Source organism: Falco biarmicus, chromosome 10 (assembly GCF_023638135.1).
Source record: "Falco biarmicus isolate bFalBia1 chromosome 10, bFalBia1.pri, whole genome shotgun sequence".
NCBI classification, from domain to species: Eukaryota; Metazoa; Chordata; class Aves; order Falconiformes; family Falconidae; genus Falco; species Falco biarmicus.
This window is the reverse complement of record NC_079297.1, coordinates 16,979,263-16,998,606: the sequence shown is the minus strand read 5'-3', so window position 1 is coordinate 16,998,606 and position 19,344 is coordinate 16,979,263. Positions and strand designations below refer to the sequence as shown.

General features: G+C 38.8%; 1 protein-coding gene across 1 annotated transcript; it reads left to right on the top strand.

Annotated features, from left to right (window-relative positions):
• Nucleotides 1-1,012: 1,012 nt before the first annotated feature.
• On the top strand, nt 1,013-18,975 carry LOC130156551 (protein-glutamine gamma-glutamyltransferase 6-like). Its single transcript, XM_056355126.1, has 14 exons — nt 1,013-1,857; nt 2,824-2,938; nt 5,290-5,463; nt 5,665-5,904; nt 10,210-10,328; nt 11,092-11,220; nt 11,383-11,563; nt 11,815-11,950; nt 13,450-13,553; nt 13,647-13,889; nt 15,285-15,602; nt 16,517-16,680; nt 17,472-17,596; nt 18,488-18,975. The coding sequence occupies exons 2-14, from the start codon at nt 2,932-2,934 to the stop codon at nt 18,636-18,638; spliced, it is 2,091 nt and encodes a 696-aa protein (XP_056211101.1). The 5' UTR covers nt 1,013-1,857; nt 2,824-2,931; the 3' UTR covers nt 18,639-18,975.
• Nucleotides 18,976-19,344: the final 369 nt, after the last annotated feature.

Sequence of the window (19,344 nt, the reverse complement as noted above, 5' to 3'; positions counted from 1 at the left end):
GATAATTGCCCAGCTCAACATGCATGGTATTTTTGCATGCTGATAGTTTGCACTTGCTGAAAGTCATCTTTGGGAACCAAAGGGAGAGTAATCGTAAGTCTAAGGATATTTTAACTTCAGTAGAGTTAGGAATTCTTCACTATAAGATTGTGTGCCAGGGAGTCATCTTTCAGAGTTCAAATTCAGTAAAGCTTACTTAAACCATTTATGGGAGGATAAGGTATGGGCCACACACTGGGTTCCAGGAACAAGTGAACTAGGTGGAGCCCACTGAGTGACTTGGTTTATGGCCAATAATTGTACAACAGTAAGTCAATCTCTGACTGGAAACAAGTCTGTGTAGATGAAGTGAATGGAAAGCCAAGCTACTGCTCTATTATACTTTGGCCTGCTGGGCCAGGAAGCCAACAAGGTTTTAGTGCCTGGAGCAGGCTTTGAACCCCCATTCCACCACACAACACAGGGTACCTGTGACTCGCTGTAGGGACTCCTCATTACAGGGGCAGCCCCAGTCCAGATTGGCTATAAACTGCTTTGGTTCTTGCAGCCGGCAAAATTGTTTTCGGAGGGCACTTGTGGCCACCTCACCCTCCACTGCCAGTCACATGCTGTCAGTATGAGACCGTACTAGACATACGATGAGATGCACTGCAGAGAGGCTGTACAAGCAACGCACAGTAGCACCTTCTCTTTTTCTCCTGATGTTCAAGGCTCACCAGAGCCAAGAGCTCTCATCACATAGACCAAACAGTAAGAAGTTCAAGCTCAAGCACAGCCTTGGATATAGAAAGTGCATATACATTTCATGACTTCTTTTCACATCTCCTGTATGCGTGAAAACCACCAACCTATGCCAAAGTCAAGTGAACTGCACTAGCAGAAAGGAGAATCTTGTAAACTGGACCTCTAGGGGAATTAAAAGAAAGGCAACACCCTTCTGCAACGCTTCACATGCACATGAAGTTAACGTGTCCAAGTAAACATGTGCCTGCTTGCATACAGACTCGCAGAAGGGATTTTGCAACATTTTTTGCAGAAGTTACACTGATCTCTTGCTAGTAAAGACTAGCAAGAAGTGCCAGGTGCAATATGGTTATCCTGAGGATGACAGTGCAATACTTGAACAATGCACAAGGAGATGAATTAAATAAGAGAGTATGTTTTTCTTGGAAAGTTAGCAAACTGCACTGCAATTTCAAGGCTCCAAAACAAGGGAAAAGGAGGAACAAAATATTTTGAACCATTTTGGATGATGGGTGGGTGGAATTGAGCTAGGAAAAACACCTGCAACAATGTTAAGTCATTAGTCACTTAGGAGCCATGACCACTGCATTCCAAAGGGATTACAAAAGCAGCTGCTGATGCTTTGCTGTGGTGAACCTGTGTAGTGGTAGATGCCAGTTTGGGATGTAGGCCAGCCTGAGTGAGAGGTTCTGGTGGCTTGGTGACCACTGTGGGCGTGTCATACAGAGGTAAAGGAGGTGGTTGCAGCCAAGACAGAAAAAGTGCTTGAGATTTAATTACTTATGAGACTAGCAAGGAAGAAGAAAGGAAATAGTCATGCTCCAGTGGGAGCAATGTGTAACATCTGAAGCAATCACTATAAGTACTGAACACCTGAACTTAAGAACTGGTCGATGCGGTTTGTCACTAGGGCTGTGTGTGAAGATCAGGTAACATCAGAGGCTTGTGGCTCTTATGGTTTCCAAGGAATATGAATTAAGGAAGAGAAAAAGAGCAACTGAAGTTAACTCTGAAAGGCAATCAAATCCATTTGAGGAGATTCCTGGAACAAGTTTTGACAGCCTGAACATCCTGGAAAATTCCAAGAGGAAGGACAGACCTCTGGATTATAATGTAAGTGGAGATACACCACACCAGATATACTGTTGTCAAGTGTGCAAAGTTTTAGTGTTTTCTTTCAGAACGGGGCTATAAGTAAGTACTCTTTTAGTCTTCATGGTATCAAACAGAAGTTTATCAAAAAGGTGAAAGGTGGCAATTTTTTTTGGTAAAATCAGCCTTAGAAACAGCTGTTGGAGCTTAATTTCAGGTTCTTTCAGTCTTTTTTTTTTCTTCGTAACTTAAAATTCAGACTATTTTTTTTAAGTTTTTACTGAGTGTTAAATCATGATCAGTAGAATTGCAGAATCTTAAACAGATACATTCCTCTCTGCAACCATGAAAATTCATTACCTGTACACTGTTAAGTGAGTGTAGAAAAATAAAATTAAATATATTCATAGTTGTGAAGATAGACAGGCTTAGAGCTTGCACTGACAAACTACTCAGTTTGGGGGGTCTTTTTGAAATAAAACTTTTGATGAAATGGTAGTATGGAGCTGGCTAACCTAACAGGTAAACAGACATTTGTTTCTGGTGGGAGCTTATAATTTCACATAAGTTTGGGTGTACTGGAGATAACCTGAGACCCCCAAAAAAACCTCTAAAGCCAACTCACAGCTGTTGAACAAAACCAGAAGTAGTGTTAACCAATCAGGAAGTTAAGTAATCAGGAAATGCTTCTTTTTCCTTCATATGGCTTTTACATCCCACCATACTCCCCATTTCCTCATCCTTAAAGATAACTTATTCATGGCACACCCATTATCCTTTGTAGGAAGTTGTTCTTGTCTTGGGATTCAAGAGAATGCATTTCCTCTGAGTAAATAATTTTGGTATCTCCTCCCATAATTACACCCACATTGAGTAGAAGCATTGGCATTAGGCATACATGTATTATAGGAACTAGTTAATTTGTTTGACAAGTCTACAGGTATTAATAACTACTGCTAAGTACCTCTCCCTTCTCTCAAATTTCAGCTGAGAGCACAAAAAGATTGCTGGGGTTTTTCTTTTTATGACTAATGTGACTTGGACATTCTTGAAGAACAAAGTAGAAGTTGTATGCAATTCTTGTAAGCTGAGGGGATGGCAGGTGAGTTCTACACATCATTTGTTTCTCTTTAGCAGGTACTTTATCGAGGACTGTTTCCTTAAGATACATGCTCTAGATAAGAAAATGGAGCTGATACCTATAAAGAAAATCTTCTGTTATTTGTTCTTGCACTTCATTTTCAGTTTTATTGTTGTTATTCTTAAAACCTATTTGAGAATAATTTTTGCTAAGCAGATCATATTTGGGGGCAGGGTGGGGAGGAAAGAAATTCCCCTTACTTCAAAAGGCACCATGCAAAACTCCATCTAAACACTTTATTTTTTAAATGCTACTTCAGAGATGTGTTATGCTTTGTATTAACAAGTAAGTGTAATCCATCCTAATGGAGCTGTGAGCATGGAGCTAATAGATAGGAATTCAAAGATGCATTAAAACCTTACCGCAGGAAAACAGTAATGACAATATCTCTGCTTTTTAAATTTTAGAATGAAGATTATTATTGAACTAGGCAGCTTCAAAGCTGGGTTCTCTTATTTAATGATGAAACAAACATTTTTTCAAACTAGTTTTTAAAATGTTGCTTTGCAGGTAAAGCAGCAGCCTACCACAGTTTACTGTTGTCCCAGACAATCATGCTAAAGATTCCCTTTTTCAGCCCATCAGTGCTTACTCACATTACTACTTTGTGGTCTTAGATGACCAAAAAAAAATTATTTTTCATTGCATTTAATTATAGCACTTTTTGCATAAGTCAGATTCACTTTTACTGCAAAGATTTTATATAAATTGTAGATTAATATACATCTATATTGTTTCAGATCTGACTTAGTATTTCATTGCTATGCTATATGGTATGAGATGGACTTGGAAGCTTCTTTGAAGATCCCTACCGTAGTAGTGCATGGTGCCATAGGCCTTAATCCATCATTTCCATTCCATTCTTTTTTTTGTTGTTACTGTTTTCCTTTGAATGCCCTTTAAAATGGTGGTGGTAATGTCCTCCCATCCTGTCCCTCCTCCCCCCCCACCAACGTTATTGCATTTACGATGCCGGCACTTATAAAAGTGATTTGGAAGAATCTTCACCAAGGTACCTGCCCTGAGCATTTGCCAAAACAACACAATGCTCCAGGTATACTCTGTGGAATCTCATGTAGTTACAAACACGGAGGACAGTGCCTCTCAGAGCTCCCAAAGACAGCATAACCGCTCAAGTTTGAGCGTGACAATAAAATAAGAACTGTAGAAGGGAAAATAATCATGCAAGGAAGATCATATACATACTTCTTTGTCAAAAAGATAGTTTAGCATTTAAGGTAGCAAGAGCCACTTCATGGGCTTTAAACCACAGATCATAATAGTACGTGTGCAGGAGGACATGTGGTATCGGAGAACTCCAAGCACACTAAGTCATCAGAACTCTTCTAGGACATGAAGGTAGTGCCTACTAAAACAGGAATCCCAATGGTTCAGTTGTCACTTTGGACAGAGCTAAATTCAGTCAAATTGATTTCTTTGTCAAAATCTCCAACTTATATCTTTAAATATTTTTGTTCATAGAATGGTTGGGATTGGAAGGGACCTTAGAGATCATCTAGTTCCAGCCCATTTTCTACTAGACCAGGTTGCTCAAAGCCCAATCTGACCCGGCCTTGAACACTTCCAGGGATGGGGCATCCACAGCTTCTCTGGGCAACCTCTGCCAGTGTCTGGCCACCCTCCCAGTAAATAATTTCTTCCCAATATCTAATTAAATCTACCCTCTTCCAACTTAAAGCCATTCTCCCTTGTCCTATCACTACAGGTCTTGTAAAAAGCCCCAGTCCAGCTTTCTTGTAGGTCCCTTCAGGTACTGGAAGCTATTCTAAGGTCTCCCCAGAGCAGTCTCTTCTCCAGGCTGAACAACCCCAACTCTCTCAGCCTGTCTTCATAGCAGGAATTTTCCAGCCTCATTCATATAAGATCTCTCACTACACATCTTTTCCTACTCTAGACCAAATGGCATCAGGATGTAAGCAGGAAAAGTAAGGTGTCTCAATAGCCATTTCTGGGATCCTAAAAATATAGATGCTGAAAATGTAAAGGGGCTACCAGCCACTTTATTTGGTGCTGACAGTGAAGTGACACTGATTTGCCCCTGAAAATTTTTTTTCAAAGTCCAGCGATAAAACAGTATACAAGTCCTCAGTGTGACAGCCCCATAACAAAACCCAAGCAAAAATTTCTATTATTAACCACTATACTTAATCAATTTAATGGAGCATCTGCTTTTTAGCTGTCCTTCCTCCAGTAAAAGATAACTGCTTTTAGCTACCTCATCATGCCACTTACCAGCAAATGGTTTCTTTCCATGCTGGCTGCTTCTTCATGACTTTTCTTCTGTTTTACAGATCTGACACCAACACATATCAGCTGGCAGCCATCACTAAATGCAGGCACACACCATACTGACAGATATGCCAACACTGAGTTGACTGTGAGGCGAGGACAAGCCTTCACTATTACCCTGTACTTCAACAGACCACAGCAGGCTGGGGAGAGCCTAGCATTTGTCACTGAAATAGGTAACACCCCCTTAGCTTAATCCATGTTGTCACAGAACTGTAAACTTCATCCCTTGTAGCTCTTCCCTTATTTTAATTAAGGATGCAATTTTTCTTTATTTATTTTTAATGCCTGCCCCCACCCCACGTGCTCATTTCAAGTGTGAGGTTAATATTGAAACCACTCTAGAATGGAAACCAATTACCCCTTCTTTCTACCAGGACCAGCCCCCTCAGAATCTCATCGTACAAAGGCTGTATTTCCCCTCTCTCAGAGGGGGGCAAGTGGCTGGAGTGCTGTCCAAGGACCCAGTGAGTCCGGTTATACGAACTTTACAATATCCAGCCCAGCCAATGCTGTCATTGGACGATACAATCTAATCCTCCAGGTAACCTCAGGGAACAAGATCTTCTCCAGATTCCTGGGGCAGTTTGTGTTACTCTTCAACCCTTGGTGCCCAGGTAGGTACCATTGCTTTTGCCCTTGAACATAACTGACCTATTTGCTTTCATATCTGCACAGTGAGCTTGCTCTGTCAAGCTCACTCTCTTTGGGTTGCCAGCAGCTATCTGTTCAGAGATATGTTTTACAACCTAAAAAGCCGGTGTCACACCCTCCCTTCCTTCCCTATTATCCTAATGAAATGTGTTATACGGGGTGATATCACAGACTCTTCAGGAGTGAGCAGACCGCTTTCTGTAGACAAAGGCTGACAGATTTTCAGAAGCGCATGTACTTCTCAGAACTCAAAGCAAGCGTAAAGTAATGTCCTTGATGTGCACTTAAATCAAAGCAAGACTGCTCTTGCAGATGTTAACTGCAAAGACAATAGCTCAACTAACTTTTTAGAAGCTGATAGAGGGCTAGTATGAAGAAGATGGGCATTTCCCATGTCTTTCGTCACGGATTGAAGAGGAACATCTCTTGCTGCTCCATTTTTTTTATTTCTGCAGCCTCAGCAAGTTGCATGAGAAATGCAAATTCCTAATCTCAGATTTTGCAAATATGCAACAGTCTAGAAACCTAGATTAGCCTTAAAATATACCACTCTAGATTTAAGGGAGCTCTTAGCCAACTAAGTGACTAAACAGCTTATAAAAGAAAAGTAACCAGAATCATCCGCTATTTTCTTCTGTGACCATATGTTAGTCAAGGGCCACTAACGAATGTGTCAAGAGCCAAGATGAAAAAATCTTCTAATTAGCTCAGTGTGTCTTGGAAGACAGAAATAATTTAAGCTGTTCAGGAATCTCAGACTGTCTCTGCATAGACAGTCCTGAGGGGAAAACCTTCCCAGAACCCCCCGAAAGATCACTTGTGGTATAACTTCTAATTGTTGGAAGCCACACTGCAGGGACTGAAATATTTGACCAGTGCAGCAGTGGTACTCGTAAGACCAGACAAATTATTCTCAGATGAATAATAATATAATAATAATAAGCTGTGCCATTCCAGTTTAGAACTTACGATTTTGCAGAAAACATTGTCAGATGATGCAGTGACCACTGCCAAAGTATCCTTAAAGCAGGATGCTGTTGAATAAGCTTCTTGCAGAGCGGAATAGCTCCCTGATCCTGACAAACAGGAATAGATTCAGTTTGAGGGTATGTTACCACTATAATAAGTGTCATAGCAGAAAGGAAATACAAAATTTATTTTCTCAGCAAAGGATAAATGGCAGATCTGGTGTGCAGATATGATTCCACATGGGACATTATTCATTAAATTAGAAAAGACAAGGATTAATTCATAAACTGTAGTAGCAGCAAAGAACTACTTACAAGGAAACAGTCAGGACTAGAGATGAAATGAAAAGCACTGGGTTGGAGAAGAGCTACTAGTGGATCCTTAAGTGTTACCTGAAAAAACCCCCCGCTCTGATTAAATGGTTCATTACTGACTTTGATATGCTGACATTAAGCACCACTGTCCATACACAGATGGGCTGGGATACCACATAGAAATAACTGGTTGATGCTAGAGACTGAAGCAGTTGAGAAGGGATAAGATATACTAATACAAAAAAAAAAAAAAAAAGGACACGTGTTTAAGGAGAAATAACAGTTTCAATGCCAGACTTGCCAGTTGGAAATCATGAAGAATGTGAAAGTTCTCGTTAATCGCAGAATGAGAATGAAAGTGAAATGGTCCTGAAAAAGGCAAATGCAATCTTAAACTGCATAAGAGGAAACAGTTACCCAGATGTAAGTATTAATGCCATCATATGAGGTGATGAGATCTCATTTGGAATTTTCTTTCATTTAATCTTTCCTGAATAGGAATTAGGAATTAGAACATGTTCAGTGAAGGGTTACTATGATAACATGAAAAGCCTTTTGGACAAGAGAAAATTTCTAGTTCAACAAGCTGAAAGCAGTTAGTTTCACAGGTTGTATATCTGAAATAAATATGGGATTTGGTCAGACAAAATACTGATATTACTATAATGGTGAAAACCAATAAGCTTATTAATTCACTAATATACTTGTTTCAAACCTGTGGATAAAACAAAAAGTGATGCTTTAACATTAATAGTTTTCTCTTTTAATGTACTTAAGAGACTTCAACATACTTGCAAGCCAGCCTCTGATAATAATGCATTATGTCTTAATACTACTGAAGGAATGTACAGTTAACTACTAGAATAAAGAGTTGCAGTCCTGAATTAAACGAGAAGTCATGCACTGCTAATCTATAGCTCACAAGTGAACACATCAGTTCTAAAGTTTTAGAGGATAAAAGGATATGAAGGAGAGTTTTGTAGGAACTATCTTTTTCCCTAGATGTCTGAGACTTGTCACTTCTTTCTGTGGCAAAGCTTATATGAAGAAATTACTAGAAGTATATCTATGTTAGAAAGTGTACGTAAGTATTGATTAAAAACTATCAATAGAAATGTATATCCTGCTTGTTTCTCACTATGCCAGGATAAACTTTAACTTCAGAATGAGAGGACAGAATATATAACAACTTCGGGTTTTTTATTAAAAGGAATTAATTAGTAAAGGACTAGATCTATAGTGGTCTGTCTTTCTATAACTGTCCAAAAATTGAACTGTCATGGCTGATTGTAGGGTCTTTTTTCTACTTGTATGCTGAGACTAACAGAAGAAGGCGTTGTTCCTATTTAGTCATACTTGACAGGAGGAGATTTGTTGTGGGTGTTTTCCTCCTGTTTTTAAATTAATGTTAATCTTGCTCAAGTTATCAGTAGGAATACCCTAGTAGTCCAAGTATACTTATCAAAAGAACTGGCTCTAGTACATTATAATTGAGAGCATATAAACCTTAAAAGAAGGATGTTCAAGTGATTATAGAAGGACATTTAGATTGCTCAGAATCATAAATTCATAGGGCAAGAAGGATCTTAGGAAGTTATCTAGTCCCACACCATGCTCTAAGGCAGGTTCAGTTTAGCACTTACGTCATTCCTGACAGACACTGAATTCCTTCTTAATGATCAATTACCATTAGAGAAGTTTCAGTACTTCCTCCAACAATTCACTCCAATAAAACACTAGCTTTTCTGTTACAATTTTTTTCCTATTAACTAACCAAATATTTTCGCTTTGATTTCAGCATGTAACTTCTCATCCTACATAACAACAGACACCAAGAGATTTCCTTCCCCCCGCCCCATCCTCTTCACAAGAAAGTCTAGAATAATTACTGTGTTTGTCCCATTCCTCACCCTCATTTTTTTCTATTTTTAAGTAATTCTGAGTTAATTCATAAGTTTTATTTTCTTCATAAGTTATATTTTCAAGATTGAGCATTTCAAGAGTGCTCCTCTCACTCTTTCCAACTGGTCTACACCTTGAAGCACAGCACCTGGAACCACACACAGCTCTCCAGGGCAACGCTGACCCAAAAGCTTGGGAATCAACAATGACATGATAAAAAAAAAGTGTGGACAGCCACCACAAACAGAGACTTATATCATGTGATATAGTTTTAAAAAGAAATTATACAATCTTTTATTTGCAGTAAGGGAAAGATGGGAAGTTCCTATAGGAAGGTAAAGAAGTTGACTCAAAAGCTGATTTTTATGTGCATTTTCTGAAATCCGGAAGCTTTCAGAAAATTAAAATTAAAATGTTACATACAGAAAACGTAAGCATTATAAATTTAAACAGAGCTAAGTAGACATTGCTACCAAAAGCAATCAACCAAAGTATCTGGGGGAAGCCAGTGCTTTCATAGCAGCTACATACTGTGCCATAGACTATGGAAACCAATGAGTAACAATGAAATAAAACTGAATGCTTCAGCAGGCTACCCTAATTACTTGCCTGATCCAGAGTGCTGTCAGGAATGTTAAGATCTGTATTTGGGAATCTTAAAACTAGATGAACACAACTGGAAAACAGGAGGGAAAAAAAAAAAAATCAGTGTGATTCTTTTCAAATGTCTATTCTACTTTTAAGTACCTTGAAAAGGCAGAAAACCCCAGTGAGCTAGCCCGGACTTTTCTCTGTCTTCCTCACATAAACACAATGTAAAAATAGGGGACACTTAGAGAATACACCAAGGCTACACTAAAATTAGGGAAAAAAAGTGAAAGTAATATAACATGGATTTATGCCCTGCTCCTCCACCATATACAATAGCAGGCATTTTCACTGAACTGAACATATTCAGGGAGCTATAAAAATGCTTTTTCCAAATAGTAGTTTTCTCCTTGCTAAATAAACATAAAAATGCTTTTGAAAGGTTGCTAGTATTCTCAGCTTTAAGTGTAAAAGCATGTCCAACCTGGTTTTCAGGTGATGATGTCTACATGGCTAATGAAAATGAGAGACAAGAATATGTTCTAAATGAAAATGGAATAATCTTTGTGGGCAATGCAAAGTACATTGAAGCAAGAGGATGGTACTATGGACAGGTAAGCCATAAGAAATTCATTTGGGCTCTTACTCTGTCTCCACCAGCATTTTCTCATATCATTATTTGCCCCTCTGACAGGTATGCCTATTTAAATGAAAACTCAGCAAACTGGGCTAGCCTTACATGTAGTTTGTTCACCGTGTGCCTAATAGGCTTTGGTGTGAGAGATGGCTTAGTACAGCACTGCAACAGGACTGAATTATGTATGGGCTTGAAGCTCAAGGTACAAGCGTGGACCTCATTGTGACCAAAGCATCCAGAGTACAAGTAACAATATACTTGTACGGCTCAAACACACCCACTATTTTTGTAATGCAGTTACAATGGGCCAGAACTGATGTTGATGTAGAATGGTTTGGGTTGGAAGGGACCTTTAAAGTTCATTTAGTCTGACCTCCCCGCAATGAGCAGGGAGATCCTCAACTAGATCAGGCTGATCAAAGTCCCATCAAGCCTGACCTTGAATGTTTCCAGGGATGTAAGTCAAGTGAATCTAATAATTGCAGTCAGAATGAGCTTGGCAGTTTTAGTTTTACTGCAGCCATCTCTTTGAAGGCAGAAGGCATCCTGCCAGATTTTGCTTTATTTAGTTAGCCCTGTCTTTAACCAATATTGCAGTGTGAACTGCACACTACTGTCTTTGTGCCTCACTGTCCCTGTTACCTTTGGGCTGGAGTATCTTTGAAAAGAGGAACTGCAGTAGAATCTCCTCTAATTCTGTTTGTGAAACTTATTTTCTTAAACATCTTTTCTGATCACAGTTTCAAGATCACATTCTAAACATCTGTCTCACCATGCTTGATCTGAGCCTGTACTATCGTCAGGACCCAGCCATTGATGTATCCCGAAGAGGAGATCCTAAATATGTGGGCCGAGTAATCAGTTCTATGGTAAGAAATAAACAACTTAATCTGGATTCCACATGCTTCAGCAGAAAGCATTAGTTATACCACTGGGACTCAGCCATCTGCACCTTAAGCAATATAATTAGCTAGATATGGTGCATTACACACAATTGATTTTGTGCATTCTGTCCATTGGCCTGTTTTTAGATCAACGGAAATGATAACGATAATGGTGTTCTGCTAGGAAAGTGGCAAGGAAGTTTCAATTCACATGAGAATCCATCCAGATGGGATGGCAGCATGGTAATCCTCCAGAAATGGCGTCAGGACAACTACAAACCTGTTCAGTATGGCCAGTGCTGGGTTTTTGCAGGTGTGATGTGTACAGGTAAGCTTTAAAGACTGTGGTGAATGTGATGTGTACAGGTAAGCTTTAAGACTGTGGTGAAATAGAGACATTTGTGACCTCTGGTTTTATCAAAGCTACAAAGCAATTAATTCTACAAAAAGAACAGTGCTCTGAAGACTACAAATGCTGAAGGATCACAAAATATTTAGACAACTTTGTTTCTCAGATACTTGTAGTCATTGAACTAAAGCTCTCTGTGCATTTTTTTTTTTTTTTTTTATGTATTTCAGTTCTGAGGTGCTTGGGGATTCCAACTCGTTTGGTTTCAAATTTTAACTCTGCCCACGATGTGGATAGAAATCTGAGTATCGATAAGTACTATGACAGCTCTGGAAAGAGTCTTAATATCGGCAAGGATTCCACATGGTAAATATAATTTTTTTGCATCTCACCAATAATTAGAGAAAGGATTTATGAGACTTAAACATGAACACTAGCGGTACAAAAGCAACTAAGTGAACAAAATTTAATACAAATATCTAAATTAATGCACCAGACATCCCTTTGGAAAGAAAACATACTTCATGGTTTTGAGATACTACTTTAAACCACCAACCTGCCCAATATTTTGCAGTGCCTGACCACAAAGGAATTGCAAACTTTAAGAAGTATGTTTCCATTGACAATGTACCAGTTCCCAAAGTTCTGTTAATTATTGACACCTAACCAGTCTGTTCCTCACAACACAGCTGTGAACCTTCCATGCTCTTAACTGGTTTACTGCTGCCATAGCTTTCTTTCATCACACATCCAAAACCTGTGGACCATTTTCTCAGCTGGGCCCATCATCCCCCCTATAGATGGGGGCCTCCCAGCCTCCCCAAGAAGTTTTCCAGTACTCCTTTAGCTAGATCTTCCCTTTGTAGCTGAAGAAAAGAGAACAATCCAAACGCTCTCCAGACTTCGTTATTTGACATTGTAGTCCAGTGCTGTAAACTGTGTGTGATGCATGATCGTCAATCAAACCCCAAAATTTGAGTAGCCAAAGAAACATGATATTCTTTTAAATAATACCATTTTATACTTTAGATGCCCTCCAGTTTTAAAATCTTTACTCCGCAGCTACTTCACTTTTAAGGAAGTGAACTAGGCCCAACTGCACACCAGGCTTCACCAAAAGTATCATCTTTACCTAGTTGCTTCCCTTCACTGAGTATGTGGCTGAAGGATATGAGAAGTTTTTAATCTATTAACTTCCTTAGAAGTATTAGCCTCTGAACAAAATTCAACAAATCTTTTCTAGGTCCTCCTATGACCTGCACTTTATCAATCTCTTCAGTGCTCTCCTTTCCTTTTGGAGTCTGTGGAACTCATTACCACTGGATGACTAAGGACCATAAAACCCAGTGGTCTCAGTGTAATGACTAATTCAGAAAGTCCCTGATTCTCTAACTGTGAGAAATTGTAGAGTGTAGAGGGTCATTCTCTTCATGGGCTGTTCTTTTTTTCTAAACATCTGCTGTTGCACACCATTACAGATGGACTATTGGACTTCATGAGCATTTTATCTGACCCAGTAGAGCTATTGAAAGTTTTTATTTAAACAAAGCATTTCCCACATTTAAAGGTTACCAAACTCGATCACTGAGTCTTGCCTATACCCAAGGCTTAAGTCTTTCACTTATAGCTCACACTGCTTCCAAAGCAAACTGCTTATATTTATGTTCTCTCCCTCCCCACACCGAGGTCTACACCTCAAAAGCAGGCATTAAATCTATCCTTTGAAAGTAGTGAGTTTTTGTAACTAGACAGCTTGTGTCACATCTTAGAGAATCTTTAAAAACCAAAATTCCCTACTCTTTTCAAATTGGAAGTTTTTATGACTCTCTATTACTATGCTTTCTAGACATTGTTTTTGTCTCCAGGGATTATCATGTCTGGAATGAAAGCTGGTTCGTTCGCCCAGACCTGGGAACATCATACAATGGATGGCAGGTTTTGGATGCAACTCCACAAGAACAAAGCAGAGGTAGCAATGTAAATTCTTAGCATGATTTAATATTCATTTTCCAAATTGAGCACTACTGATAAAGTTTGACCTTCTTTTCCCACCTTGTTTTAGGATTATTTCAGTGTGGCCCTGCATCTGTCATAGCCATCAAAGAAGGTGATGTAGACTTGGACTATGACACCTTATTTGTATATACAGAGGTGAATGCTGATTGCAACAGATGGATTGTATACAAGGATGGAAGTAAGAAAAGAGTTTATTGTGATACTGAAATAATCGGCAGGTTTATCAGCACCAAAGCTGTGGACAGCAATTCCCGTGTGGATATCACCTATAATTACAAATATCCAGAAGGTAAAGGAATTATCACAACTATCTCCTACTGAATTCTTGGTGCTAGAAAGCTAGGATGGGTAACCTGTTTTGTTTAAGGATCTCTCTCCCCTTCCTTCAGAAAACATTTCTGCCAGTGTTCTCAGACTACTTTCTTAATACAATGTGTATTATATTTATGGTTTTGTGTATTTAGTAGTTTCCTTATTAAGACACAATACAAAATAGACTTTAGTCCCTTACACACATTTGCAAAATGTAACATATACACAAAACAGGGCTATAAAGTATGTTTCACTACCCAGGGCAGAGAAACCCTCAAGCTATTATACCAAAAAGTCTTAAAACTGAGTCCGTTGTGTATCACAAACTGTGCACAGGTCTGTACTATGGGAAGTTACAGATTAAGAAATACTAGTTTTTCATCATATCTGGCAGAGGGAGTGCAGCAGCAATCAAACCACTCATACAAAACTTTAAACCCCAGTCCTCTTAACACTAGACATCCATCTCCCATATGACCTCATGCTCAGACTCTCTCAGGTTCTCTCCTGCTGTGTCCATTAAAACTCCTTATCTTTCCTTTTGATTACATCCTGTTTCCAAGAGGAGCAACTCACTCAGCCTCCTTCTCTGGCTGTATAAATCCACCGAGTTCAGCATTTTTGTGCTCCTGTTCTGACACAAACAGGACATCAGCTACCCAGCCATTCAGTTGTTATGTTTGCACTCCCAGTGGACTCGGTCTCCACATTATTGCATTCTGGAAACAAAACTACTAGGGAATAGTAAAGGGACTAAATGCCAATCATTTGTACTTTGGAAAACAAAGAAGCAAAGGTTAAGAACTGCATAACCATATGTTTGCAGGAATATTTTTATATCCCCTCAAATACTTGGTAACTATGCCTTTCCATTTTTTTTTTTTTTTTAATTTAGGGTTACATATTTCATATAATCATTTAATTACTTAAAAAAAGGAGTAAGATGTATTTCACTTTAAAAAAAAGTTTGCCATTCAGAATCAGTGGCCATATTTCAATCCTTTACTCCTCAAGATTTTAGTGCAACCATATTCAATACAGAGGCTGGTTATCATCATTTAGCAAAGTAACACTGACCACACTACTGCATGTTCTGACCAAAGAAAAATAAATCTTGCATCCTAAACAAATACAAATGCCTCATATTTCATTTTAATGACTTTAATGACTTATTTCAGCTTAGTACAGTTTGTTTCTCACTTTCGTGTGAAAAACCTGAACATAGGCCTAATAAAAATATGAGGAACTTTTAGGTAGCGCATATTTCTAGGCGATGCAAAGCTGACATCCTATGTCATTCTGAAAGCCCGTACACAAGAAGATGCAATGGCGACAAAAGTATGAATTTTACTTGGTTCTGTCCTTCAACTAGGTTCTTCTGAGGAAAGACGAGTTTATAGAAAGGCCTTGACCAAGATATTTGGATCAAACATCACAGAAGGCCACACAGAATCTCCAGATGAAAGATCTTCAGAGACAATTAGAAACCCTGGGATCTCTGGGAAACTCAAGCTAGCTGAACCTCCAGTGTTTGGCAAAGACATTAACCTGATCTTAATTCTCAATAACCTATCTTTTGATCGCAAGACCGTGAAGGTAGATGTGAGTGCGTCCACCATCCTGTACACAAGGAGAACAGTGACAGAGATCCTGAAGGCAACCACTTCTGTGGATCTTGGTTCTAAACAAGGTAACCTTTAATGTCTCTAAGGAGCCAATATAGCCCTCTTAGCCACATGAAAACAAGGAAAGGAGGAAACATCAGTATCACATCTATATCAGCCTCTACTTGTTCCATCTCTTTTTTATGGCTACATTTTAAAATTATCTTTCCCCCCCCCCCCTCTGAAAACTTTCAGTAGTGCAATCAGGAATTGAAAGTCTCATGAAATGTTAGGCTACATTTATATTATAGCTCTAGAAGTAACATTATATGTGTGTGTATACACATTGTGCGTGTGCGGCGATTATTCCATTTTTAGGAACACATTCTTAAATAAGAAGTCTGATGTATGCTTTCTGGCACTAAGCAGGCAACACTTCAGCAGAAAGTAACTAGGGCAAAAGTTAGAAGTTACAGTGAGGCTCCCTGTCTCCCTTCAAGAATCAAGGCTATTAAAACTGTTACAGAGATCTTTTTCACCCCCAGGTGATAAAGGTTTTCCCGTACACAGCAGAAAAGTGGTAGGTGTACAATGAGACCAGGTCATGTGAAAAGGATCTCTGTGAAACTTGGCACAAACTTCCTTCTTGACCAAGGTAAAACAAGTAGGATGTAAGGAGGGAACAGATAAAAATGGTTAGAGCTCCAAATACAAGAAATACAAAGGGACAGGAATCTGCTGGAAGACAGATGAGTGGGTTCTCTCGGTTTCAGGCCAAAATCCTCTATTCAAAACTGCAAGGGTCGAATGAGTTAAAGTAGAACAGGATTATCAGAAGAGGGAAATATTCAACCAGTGGTCTCACAAGGAAGAAATATAAACAGACTTCAGCCACCTTATCTTCTGTTCTCCTCAATAATATAAAACCCCCTCAAAATCACTCTTTTCTTTAGCATTCTTTCAGAATGTAACAGTTCCTAAATATATGTCTGAATTCCAGGGAAACACATCCGGTTAAAGATCCCTTATTCTTATTATGGAAAATATCTGACTACTGACAAAAGGATCCAAGTCACTGCTTTGTGTGGAGTCATGAACATGCATGGGGCAAAGTTGCTGGTGGAGAAGACTATCACTTTAGAAGACACAAACATTATCATTAAGGTAAACAATTCTCTCCCTGATGTCCTGAACAGACAGAAGGAACTACAGAGTCTTTCTGGAGCTCAGATCTTAAGATGAGAATGGGGATTAATGCATTAATTTAGGCTGCATTTTCAGACGTTGCTCTAAAATTCTGCCTGCTTAAATTGAGAAAGTAGGCATAGGAGACTGATTTTGAATCTTTGCTTGAATCTGGCCCCTAGTCTTCAGAACAGCTGTTTCTTTCTTTCCCTGTCACTTGCTGCTGCTTTGTGCTTACGTGACTGACTTACATTTCATTTGTATTCTAGTTATTGGCAAGTGCATGTGTTGCCTTTAAACAACTTTGCCTACTCCTAAAATACAGACTTAAACCCTTAATTCTAATCTATGTTAGAGCCAGTTTATATGATTTCAACACTGTAATCAAGGATGTGGGGAAAAAAAGAAAAGGGGGAAGGGGCGGGGGGGGGGAGGGGGGAAAGAAAAAGAAAAAAGCCACTCAGCAAGCCAAAGATCAGACAGGTTTAATGAGATGTGTCTGTATTTCACCGAAATTGTGCACAAAATACTGCTGTCAAGCTGTATGCAGCATTTAGCTAAACCAAATCCAGCTTCAAGTATTAGGAAAGGCATACTAGCTGTCAGTTAAATTTCACTGCTCCTACCACTCTCTCATTCATCTTCAAGTATGAGAGATTTTGTGCTTACAGTTTGACTGAAGTCTGACTCCATGTTAATGAAAATGTTCATGAAACGTACATGGAAAATGTAAAACAGTGAATAATCAGAAATGTGTCTTTGTCATTCAGATTCCTCGGCGGGTTGTAGTGAACAAAGCTGTTACTCTAGAGATCTCGTATGCCAATCCCCTCCCGGAACCTGTGAACCGCTGTGTAATGCTAGTGACTTTGATGAATCAGCAAGTCAAGATACAGTAAGTGAAACCTGTAGCTTTTACTCAGTGCTTCTAACATGAGCAATAGCATGTATAGTTTCTCAATAAGAAAAAAAAATCATCATGGTTGAATTGTCTTTTTCATATTTTCTATGTATGAAAATAGAAATACCACCAAATACATATTGAGATACTATGATTTCTCAGTTGTGGAGTTTTTCCACATAGAAACTTCTTTAACAACTTAAAAACTACTAACATTCTTCTTTCCTGGGAAGGCAAATGGGTGTGTCAAATTCTTTTGTCTCTCTGATATTCCTTCTACAGCTTGGCTTTGTGTTTCTATTTTTATATACAGTACCCTAGTACTACGAAAATAAGCCTGAGCTAAAGCAAACAAATAAGACACCGCCTTAGCTCCCCTCATTTCAGGCAAAACAAGAAGTTGTTCTATTCACCTTTAAAGTATGAGAAAAATCATACCTTTTCAAAAGATCCAAATGTTCTATCAGTTTTTTCTTTTCTTCTGGACTCTGCTGCTTTATGGATTAACTCAGTGTTGAATAGTTCGTATTTCCTAAAGCTTCAATAGATACGAAACAAGCAGGCATCAGACAGAACACTGACCTTTGACATCATGGTTTTCCTATTCCAAGTTTGTGTTGACTATCCAAGCTTGTACCCAGCCCTAACATGAAGGGCTTCTCACTTCCATCAGTCTATTCAAGAGTAGATGAAGCTGGTACTCTTTCTTATTTCTTAGTCTACCCAAAGCTTCAAACCCTAAGTAATTATTAAAAACCAAGGCTCAGTCTCAAGTAACTTTTGATGCCCCAGGTATCATGCAGTTCTGCTTCTTGGAAATCTCAAAGACAGACAATGCAAGCCTGAAAAATGATTTTTTTCTTCCTTTTTTTTTTTCTTCTTCAGTCTGGCACAACTGGCACCGAGGGAGAGATCAAAAATTTATTTTGAATTCACTCCTCGCAGGACTGGGCCCTTACAACTGCAAGTAGACTTCTCTTGTGACAAATTTTCACATGTTAAGGGATTTGTAACCATTGCAGTAGCACCTGCATAATGTGATGGAATCAATCTCCCATTTCAGCATTAACACAGCAAGACATTCTCCTCTAGGAGAGAGATGACAACAAGAAACTTTCCACAAAAAATGGTGACCTCTTACATTGCAATAGAGTCAAGTCTCCTGCTTTCTCGGTGCTTAATTATTTAGTCTCTAATTGTATTCCTTTTTGTGTCCTCTTATCTAGAAAAATGAAGCCTCTTCCTTGTAGAAATAGTTTCACTGTTTTATCAGATCTCATTGTGTTAAGCTTCTGGTTTTGACCTTTCCATCAGACAATACAGTCTCTTCTCAACCACATTCTAATTGTCAGCAATAAAAAAAAATTATTCATGTAACTATTCTTTTGTAATGATTTGTACATTCCATGGAAATATCATGAGAAATCACAAGATTAAGGAAAGTTCTTTTTCCATAATTTCATAAGCTTCTTACCTAAGAAGCAGAACATTTCCTCCATTGTTCATGTAATTTCTGCATTTTGTGACACCTACAGTGCTGTGAATGGGGAGGAAAAAAGCAACATTTGGGGTCCATGACAATATCTCTGCAGCCTGTGACCAGGCAACATGGGCATGTATTCAAATCAGTAACTTAATTCCTGTGTAACATGACAGAGTCCCAAGTACCACAAAGCATGGGGAGAATCTTGCATTAATACAGAAGTCCGGCCACACAAGCTAACTAATGCTTCTTGCCCACC

Bases quoted from the DNA above. Each gene is read 5' to 3' on its own strand.
- LOC130156551 (XM_056355126.1), top strand. The intron at 5,464-5,664 runs GTAACACCCCCT...TCTTTCTACCAG, and splicing joins AGCATTTGTCACTGAAATAG to GACCAGCCCCCTCAGAATCT. The intron at 13,890-15,284 runs GTAAAGGAATTA...TCCTTCAACTAG, and splicing joins TAATTACAAATATCCAGAAG to GTTCTTCTGAGGAAAGACGA.